We start from the raw sequence: 9,531 nt of genomic DNA on the forward strand, positions 1-9,531 counted from the left end.
ACTTCTTTAATAGTGGCTTTTCTTAGTTATGTGAATAACACCTTTAATACAACGGTTGGTTCGGTTCAAACTGATTGGGGTGGGGAATTTCATCCCCTTAAAATATTTTTTTCAAAACCATCCTGGATGATTTTTGACTATCAGAATGTATTTCACATTGTTATAAACAAAGTATGTCAAAAATCAAAGTTTATGGATGAACAGATTACAAAATATTAAACCAGTAGTAGATAGGTTTAATGATTCAAGTACAGTTTCACCAGTAACTGTGTAATATTAGACAGATAAACAAAAGATTAAATCCCCAACAAAAAAAAAAAAAAAAAAAAAAGAAACATCGTCCACACCAGACTGAAACACTTTCACTTTCGTCACTTTTTTATACAAATGAAAAGCCCTCACTTAAAAAATTCTGAAGACAAAACCCAAGAGAATAAGAATGATAAATTCAGCAACTTTGTCGCAGAATGTCTAACTGACTCCGGTCAAGCTGATCTCTTCTATTGGGAGAGCATCCTACAAGGGAAGAGGATGGGAAGAATTATTAAAAATAATCACAACAGGACCTAACAACGTGAATGAAATGCATCTCTAAACATATTGACCATTCACCAGTAGTAAATAGCAATACAATTAGTGTACAGATTGGAAGAAATTCAAAGAACACACAAAACCCAGGAATAAAAACTCAATCATTTCAAATAAACAAATAAAGCTTTCAGCAATGATGAAAAAGTTGAAACTGAGAAAAAGCATGCTGAATAACAATACCATATTTTCTTTGTTCTCCTCCTCCTGGGGCATATTCTCAGCAGGCAAAGTGCTGACTCGAACTGTAAAAGACAGCAAATCACAATCAGCATGTCATGCAATCAATTTAAGTATGTCTTCATAGACTGAAAAGAAAATGTAAAAAAGAAAAAAACACAACTATGTATGCTTGCCTGCTTTAGCAGAAGATTTCTTTCCCTGCTTCATTTTGTCCTTTTCCTTATTGGATTCCAGCTTAGTTGGCTTCTCGGGTTTCTTTGGCAATTTACGATCCCCAGGCTCTGAAACAGACTTTGAATTGGCAGAATTCTTGTTCAAAGATCCCCAATTCTTATTCAAAGATCCCCTAGTCCCGATTGTGCGACTCTTCTTCTGAATGGTATCCTGCTTGGCTGATTTGCTTAGTTCCGAAGCTTGAGTAGCATCAGTGTTCAAAGACCTGGGCTTCAGTTTCCTAGTTCCCACAGTAGAAGAAGAGCTATGGACATCATCGTCAGATGATCTAGTTCCCTCTTCAGGCACCTGAGAATAGGTTTCGGAGACCTGCAACTGCTCTGTGCTTTCTGAGATATTATACCTTTCAAATAATTCCTTCAAAGGCTCCCCATATTCACTGAGATTATATCGTTGAGCATACAACTTGAGCTCATCTCGCATTCGTTGAAGAGGCTGAGTTCAAAGTTATTTGTGAGGAAAAAAAAAAACAGGAAACAGCTTAAAATCAAATCATGCATAAACTTCAAGGAATACAAAGTGAATTAAGGAGCTGTGCTTGTCCAATATCGACCCTGTATATATAAACAAACGGTTTAAAATCACAAATGTGCCTGCAATACCGACAGGATTTATGTACATAACACTTCAGTTTCACCTTTATATAAACTAGTCCTAGATCTGCATGATGCACAAGAATAATGAAAATTTTAAAAAAATATGTAATTGCATAAATCTTTTTTTTTTTTAATTTTTTTTGTGCATAAAACAATATGTCAAGTTAGAATATCATAAGTTGATTTTATATGATAAAGTGAAAGCATCAACATATATACATTCACTCGATCTTACTCCATCCATAACAATTTGAACTGAATAGAAAAGCACACATTGAACACTCGTTCACATACAAAACGATTCTGGGATACTCAAAATTTCTATGTAAGAGAGATAAAAGCAACAGGAATAAAAAATTAAGACCATTTGATGCCATAAAGTGCAAGACTGTAAGCTATTTTATTCAGATTGTTGAAAATGAAGGCTAGTTTTGAAAATTTTTGTCCAATCAGAACCACATGGTTCCTGAAAGCTCCAACACTTATGACTTCCTATCTGTTTTTCTATTTTCCATTATAGAAAAACTCTGCAGTCTTTATTCCCATTCTATTTACTTAATTTAAAAGAATAATACAACAAACAACATGTTGGAAGAGGAAAAGTTGAGAGAAACGATGGGTATTTTTCTCTTCAAGTGGTTGAAGGAGGTGGCTTTGGGAAAAAAGAGAAAGGTTGAAAGAATTAAAGGTGCATTTGTTATTAAAAATAATAAAATCGTTCCAAACCTACAGAATTTTATTAAGTGCCAAATCTATGAAGGCCATACAATGACATGACTAAACATAAAATAGACGCTTCGAAAATTATATATGCAATAAATTGTATCTGATGCCTCTACCCCTTTGTATAGTTTAAATAATTGACTGATTTTATCGTCAGTTACATGACAGCTTTTAGCTAACATTAGAAAATTCTTAAACGCATCATGAAATAAGCAAATACCTAACCTCCTTGGCATCCATATAAAACAACTAAGAGAATAATGTAGCATTCATTCATTTTGTTAGTACAAATGTTTGTATAATCGGTCCAGGTTTCTAAACATAAAATTTACCTGCTAACCATCACAATATTTTAAAAAAAAAAAAGGGCACTTAACATAAGAAAATATAAACATTAAGAAGTCAGCATAGAACTCTCAGCAAAATAAGAACCATTGAAGCATCAAACAGAGATAAAAACAAGCATATTTGCAATTCCCAAGGCTGAAGCAGCAATCTTTATGTTCATTTTGTCAATATTCCTCCAATCATAAGATCCTAAGAACTAAAACTAGATAGCTACTTCGTTTCGACTAAATTGGGAGACTGATTTCTGTACGTAGATTCTGCAACAATTATGCTAAAACCTGCATCTAATTGTGCAATTTCAGAAGCAAGGAAGAGTGGGAAAGTAGCAAATTGGTATACCTCGCATCCTGCCTCCAAGGCAAGTTTAAAAAAGCCAAGTGAAATTGAGTGCTTAGCAGCAGATTCAGAGAGCTTAATCTGAGATGTCCAATACGATGCTGATGACAAAACACTGAACTTCTTCCGGCTTGTTGTTCTGGAAACATTTGAAACAGGTGTATCACTTTTCCCCTGACCAGTAGCAGAACTTCTTCCCCTAGCCTCTGAAATTGGAGTGATGTTTCCAGCCAGTTTTGGCGCAGGACGGACAGTCGACTTGGCAGGAATGGAGAGCCTTCTAGGTGGCTTAACAGACTTGTCCTTAATAGAGAGATCAAGAACGCCAACACTTTTACTCACACTTGCTGTAGAAATCCCTCTGAAAAATTTAAATACAAAATCAGTCCGTTTTGACTCAAAGCTTTTGGTTTCGACAGCACTTACTGCTCATAAAATTTAACAATGGCACAAAAATAGATATCGAAAAAATTGTGATGTGAAAACGCATTATGTGTTTAGTACAACGAACATAGCTTAGTGAAACACATCATATATTGGTTGAGACTACATTTACTGCACACAAAATTTGAAAATGGCTCAAAACGAAATATCCAAGGATTGGAATTTGGGATGGGAAAACGTGTTATGTGCTCAGTACAATGGACATAGTTTAGCGAAACACATCATATACATCACTTAAAATGATCTAAAATTGCCCAGAGAAAGAAAAGGATCTAAAATCAAATTTTTATATTGCCTAGGAAATTATGAGTGCTCAGACAATCAAATCATCAAAAACCCATTACCAAGAAACATTGTGAACTACAAAAATGATATTTGGGAAAAGAAAAAAGAGTGAAGATTGAAAGAAGAAAACGAACCGCTTAGATGCGGAAAGGTTCGGCAATTCGGCTACCGGAGATGTTTCCTCCTTGGATTTATTCGCAGACCGCAGCGGGTACCGCTGAAGCTTCTGTTTTGCCGATCCTGCTGCGTTCCATGAAGAGATCCCAAACCAAACATTAGCCATAATTAAAAGAAATCTTGAAAGACAAGGAAAGAAACAGAGAAAGGAATGCTAGCAAAGGTAGAGAGTACCTGGGAGCGGAGTGTTGGTCTGATCCTTGGATGACTCCTCCATGGCTCTGCTTCTCTCACTCTCTCTCTGAATATCTCTTGATCTAACGTTTGTGTTGGTGTGTGATCTTAATGGAACCCAATAGAGTGGAATTTATAACGTAAAACTACTTTTTTTCTATTTCTGTATCAGTTTCCGAATTACACTTATGTATTACCCAATCAATGTCCTTCAAGGGCGGGAAAGTCAAGAAACCACAAGCCAACCCCAGGGTCCCACAGCCTCAAAACACAAGAGAGAGGGAGGGAAGCATTTGAATTTGAAATGCAGAGCGCTGGTCGTCTTGTTACCTGGAGATGGAGATGGGACCCACGCGGGTCCGGTTGTAGAGGACGCTCCTCTTAAAAAAAAAAAAAAAAAAAAAAAAAAACGGAGTGTTTTGATTCTTTTGAATTTCGAAATTTCGAATCAGGCGGAGTTTGCCGTTGGAACTGCCTTTACGGTGCTGGTGCGAGTATTATAATTTTGAAGAGAAATGGTATTTCATGTCATGATTGTCTAAGCGTAGTCTAATGATTTAAAAAAAAAAAAGAATAAATATCATATTTAAATTAAAAAAATTAATTTTTTAATAATAAATCATATTCTTTTAAATTATTATACGTAATATTATTCTTCAAAAATAAGTATGACGAGTTGGATGATGAAATAATAATAAAAGATTGGTATTTCTACAACACATACTTACTATAAATAAATAAAAAGATAAAAAATTAAATGTGTTATGTGGTGTAAGAATTGTGAATAAAATCTTTATATAAGAAATTTAATATGAATTAGGCACATGTCATGTCAGCATGACTTAATAAAAACAAATTTAAAATTTTGAATATAAAATAAGTTATAAAAATAATAATTAAAAAGATAAACTTAATATAAAAAATTAAAATTAAAAACAAAGCAAATTTCGTAAAAGTAGTTATTTAAAAAAAATCAAAACAGTAAAAATAATAAAATAAAAATAGAAAAGTGACAAAAATTAAGAAACTAAAAACTATAAAAAAAAATAATAAATAAATAAAGAAAAAAGAAAAGAGGAGGTCCCCCATGACGGGTGACCCTATGGCTAACCAACCACCCCAATTGGGCCGCCCAAAGAGTTAGCCACCGTTGACTAGTTATACAATTCAGATAAAATTTGATATTTTGTTATAATATAATTTTTTAATATTAATTTTATTTTAAAATTTGAATAAATTGAATTATTTATTATATTTTATATAAAAATTATAATAATTATATGAGATGAGATAATTTAAATTTAAATATTTAAACCGGCCCTCAATATAAGTTGCCTAAAGTGGTGGCCAACATTAGTCATAAATGGAATGCCTTTTTCTTTAAGAAAAATGTTTTAATTATAATAGAATTACGTAAAAATAGATTTATCAAGTAATATAATTTAATATAATGGATCTTTAAAATTAATATAAAGTTATTTTTATAATAAAAATAGATCTTTCAAATCACACGAAATCACTTTATATTGCAAATTTATTTTTATAAAAATCATTTTTCTTACATCTGCGTCCAATTTTTACAAAAAAGACTTGCGCATAAAGTTGGCGTCAATTTATTTTTTAAAATAATGTCTAAACGCTTTGGACTCCTCACACATCTCTCACCGCATGACCTCCCACTATTCCTCTTTTTAACTCTCGGGCTCGATTACCTTTATCACTGTATCTTTCGAATGGTGTATCTCTTTCCAACGTCTCATCTCTCTCTTTCCAACGTCTATTTCTTTCTTTTTCGGTATCTCATAATGTAAACAAACTGAGGCTGAGCAACAAAAGGATAATATTTATTTAAAAATGTAAATGGAGGTTGAAAATAACGAAAAAATGTTGAGAGAGAAAGAGGTTCGCATCCTTAGCATGCCACATCACAGTTACTTTATTTATAATTTTTTTTTCAAAATTGAAAATAAGGATTTGTCTTTCTAAAATGTAATTAATTTTTTTCTATGTATTTTTAATTTCTGTTATGTCTTTTATTTTAGAATAAAAAAAAACACAATCTCTTAAACTTTTATCTATAGAGTGTGTTCTTTATTCTGTCTTAGATAGAGTTTAGGATTTGTTAACTCTGTCTTGAATAGAGTTGTACTGTTTCTCAGACGGTAGTCTATAAAGATTTGTAGCATGGACTAGATCATGTCAGTCACAGTTATGTACTGAAGAGTTATTAATATTATAATTGACTTGTAATGTATGTTTCAGGTCAAAGTTGTAATGTCAGTTATTAATAAATGTAGTATGTTTTTAAAAAAAAAATACTCTTATTAAGAAGGTGTTTCACACCATTAACAACACGGATAATTTGCAACAAAATGAGAGGGCAGCATGAGGTGCCAATTAGAACTCCAATGCCTAAGTTAAAGAGAAATAATCTCAATATAAGTATATTAATCCACATAGTAAATGTGTTACATTTAGGTGTTATTTATAAAAGTGTACTGATGATGGTGATAACGATTGAACTCTAAAGTGTATCTTGAAGACTCTCTATATAAAGTGGAGTGATCACATTCCTAATCAGTCAAATGTATTATCTATTCTTATTATCTATAATGCATATTAACGAGATCAATTCTTGAGCTTGTAGTTCAGCCCATGGCACCTCAGACGTGGGCTTTTTAGTATATGGACTTATTCCTTTGAGTCCCTAACTATCAATTCTAGTTACCCAGCTAATTTCCTTCATGCCTACACGTGGAAAATTCACCAGCTCATGCTTTCCTCCTATCCCACTAGCTTGAGACAAATGGTAACCCCAGAGATCATACCTTGCTGGGGTTTTAGGCTAACTAGGGTGCGAGCTGCTGTAGATTTAACTCTGGTATGTTAGAGACATGACACACGTTCTCTGTAACTGTTCACACGCTTTTATTCCTCATTTTCATTTTTATTCAAAAATGGTAATCAACGGCATTGTCCATCGTTTGCCTTCTCAGGAATCCCTCATCAATGCTTTCTTTCTCCTACCTCTTTCATTTTCTTGGGTCATTCATTCTTCTCGAGTTCTTTCATTTTCTCTTTGCATCCTAAAGCTTCCAAAGAGACTCGCAACCTCCCACTATCTTGACCTTGTTTCCTCCAATCTAAACATCAAATAGCTCATCGTGGTTCTTCCTACACTTCCCACTAGGCTTTTGCCCAAACCCCTTCCAGGGTTTCTTCCCGTTCTGTGCCCAAATATTTAGAGGGTCAGACTCCACCTTTCTTTAAAGGGTTCACATGGCGCTCTACACTTGTTGCCCAAGACTTGACAAAGCTGAGGGCTTTGTGTCGTATTCCTGATTATGTGAATCTCATTATTCCCTCCAAGGGCATTGTCGACAAGGAGGATTTTTTTGGGGAGAGTTACCCTCCCTATTTTTGCTCTGATGCACGGTTTGCGCCTCTTATTTTGTCACCCTGTTCATAATGTTTTTGGTCTTCTTCAACTGGCTCCTGCCCAACTCCATTCGCACTCTTGTCGTGCGCTTTTATGCTTATGTGTAGTGTTCCACATGGTTCTGAAACCTTTTGGGGAGAGGTACCTAGACTTGACTGCCCGTAAACTCCTTTCTTTCTACTCCATGAAAGGGCTGTTAGGTAACATCTGTAGTTTTTGTGTCTGCTCCCAATGTTTGGCGGCCTTTAAAAGTCGCCATTTGAATGCCAAACAATGTTAAAAGAAATTTTTCTTTATTTTTGGAAATGGTTGCGAATTTCCAGGCTAAAAAATGAACATTCGGGATTTTTCCATACGGGCTAATTGGGGTAGGTCCTTGATGAAAAAAAGATCCTTATAGATCTAGCTGACCATGAACGTGATCGCATCGAATAATTGGGCTAAAGACAATGACGATGCCCTGTGGATGGAGAAACTCCTAACTCCCATTAACATCAATTGGTTTCTTGTTGTACCTGACAGTTCCCATGTAAGAGGGAGTAAATTGAAGGCTATAAAGCCCCTTTCCAAGGAAAAGCTTTCTTCCCCACCTTTGGAAACTCTTGAGAAGCGCCTTCGCCAAATTGAGGGTAAGGCGCTTGCCAACTGCCTCATTAAAGATGCTAAGGGCATGGCCGACAATGTGGGGCTAGATACGGCCATTGATTCTAATGTCCACCCCATTTTGGAGGGAGAGACGCCCTCTATTTCTCCAATGTCAGTGTCGCCACCTACATACCCCGGGTTAGACAAACTTGATGGGCTCATGGGCCAAACCCTTGTTGACTTGGCCATGTCCTTCAATTTTGATTTGTTTGCCAAGGGGTTAGACTTTTGAGTTCCCCTCTCTTCTCTCACCAGTCTCAACTCTCAATGGTGGTGAGTATGCATCAAACATATACGACGCATTTTCAATGGGCGTGGTTGGGGTCTTACTGTCTGATGCGGTGACTCCTACTACTAGTAATGACCAAGGTTCAAATTTTAGTTCTCTGCCTGCAACTATCTCTGGGGGTGAAACCCCACCCAAAAATAATGAAAGGGTCACCATTCCCTCCTCAGGTGCCACTACAGCAACCACTGGTAGCTCCCGCTAGTTATTTTTGTGTTTTTTTTTTTTTTTACTTTTTTTTCATGTATTTTTTTAATACTTTTAATATTTACTTTTTTAAAAAAATTCACAACATCATTAAAAAATATTTCCTTAATCACGAGTAAAAAAAATTAAAAAAAAAATGCAGTGGTAACTCCCAGTGGGAGCTAGGAGCGATGAGACTAGCGTTATTCTTCCCTCCCCCTCTTTGTTTGCTGGTGATGTGGATTCCTCTACCTAGGGAGGTGGGTGGATCCTTCAAATAAGATCACATGGAAGGGGGGACGAAGAAGATGGAGATAGAGGGGATGGAAACCTCGACGGCAACTTTGCGTTTGTTACCCCTTGGTCCAAGATACATTTGTGCCAAAGATAGAGGTTGCTACTACCTCTTCTATGCCTTTAACATATTCCCTGGGAAGGGCCCAGATGGAGAATTGGGGAGCCAAGACAGGAGGGTCGAGGGACCTTCTCACTTTAGTCCTCTTCCTTAGGATGTGGCCGTGGTAGAATGCTTCACCTCTTGAGAGATTTTTGGTCTTTGGTATGACACTGCTGGTTTCACTATTATCATTGTTCTCTTTTTGTGTATTGTCCATTTCTTACTATGCTGTTGTGTTTTGCATGGCATGGATGACTTGGGGGCTTGGATTATAAAAGATTGTGTCGTACGCACCATGTGGATGTTTGGATCTTTTGCCAAGCAAGAAATGACTCGATTGCTTGCCAAGAAGATTGAGGTGGAATCGCATTTGGAACAAGCTAATGGGCATATCTGCTCCTTAAAGGCTGACCTTGACCTCCTTTACGATGAAGTGTCTAAGCTTCATGGTGAGTTACTTCGGGCCAAGTCCCTCAATGCCAAACACAAC

General features: G+C 35.8%; 1 protein-coding gene across 2 annotated transcripts; it reads right to left on the reverse strand.

Annotated features, from left to right (window-relative positions):
• Nucleotides 1-174: 174 nt before the first annotated feature.
• Nucleotides 175-4,273, reverse strand: LOC122289984. 2 transcript variants are annotated; one of them, XM_043097482.1, is made up of 6 exons: nt 4,089-4,273; nt 3,872-3,977; nt 3,012-3,369; nt 945-1,440; nt 772-833; nt 175-516 (listed from the first exon to the last, which is right to left on the reverse strand). In XM_043097482.1, the coding sequence occupies exons 1-6, from the start codon at nt 4,129-4,131 to the stop codon at nt 472-474; spliced, it is 1,110 nt and encodes a 369-aa protein (XP_042953416.1). In that variant the 5' UTR covers nt 4,132-4,273; the 3' UTR covers nt 175-471. The 2 variants fall into 2 exon arrangements, with proteins under 2 accessions (XP_042953416.1, XP_042953414.1); XM_043097480.1 differs by having other exon boundaries at nt 3,872-3,980; nt 4,089-4,270.
• Between the last annotated feature and the right edge of the window lie 5,258 nt (nt 4,274-9,531).

This window comes from Carya illinoinensis, chromosome 12 (genome assembly GCF_018687715.1).
Source record: "Carya illinoinensis cultivar Pawnee chromosome 12, C.illinoinensisPawnee_v1, whole genome shotgun sequence".
Taxonomy (NCBI): domain Eukaryota; kingdom Viridiplantae; phylum Streptophyta; class Magnoliopsida; order Fagales; family Juglandaceae; genus Carya; species Carya illinoinensis.

Excerpts from the sequence above, each read along its gene's own strand:
- LOC122289984 (XM_043097480.1), bottom strand. The coding sequence starts at position 4,131 with ATGGAGGAGTCATCCAAGGATCAGACCAACACTCCGCTCCCAG. Across the intron at positions 3,981-4,088 it reads GACCAACACTCCGCTCCCAG|CAGGATCGGCAAAACAGAAG; the intron begins GTACTCTCTACC and ends CATGGAACGCAG. Across the intron at positions 517-771 it reads AGGAGAACAAAGAAAATATG|GATGCTCTCCCAATAGAAGA; the intron begins GTATTGTTATTC and ends CTTCCCTTGTAG.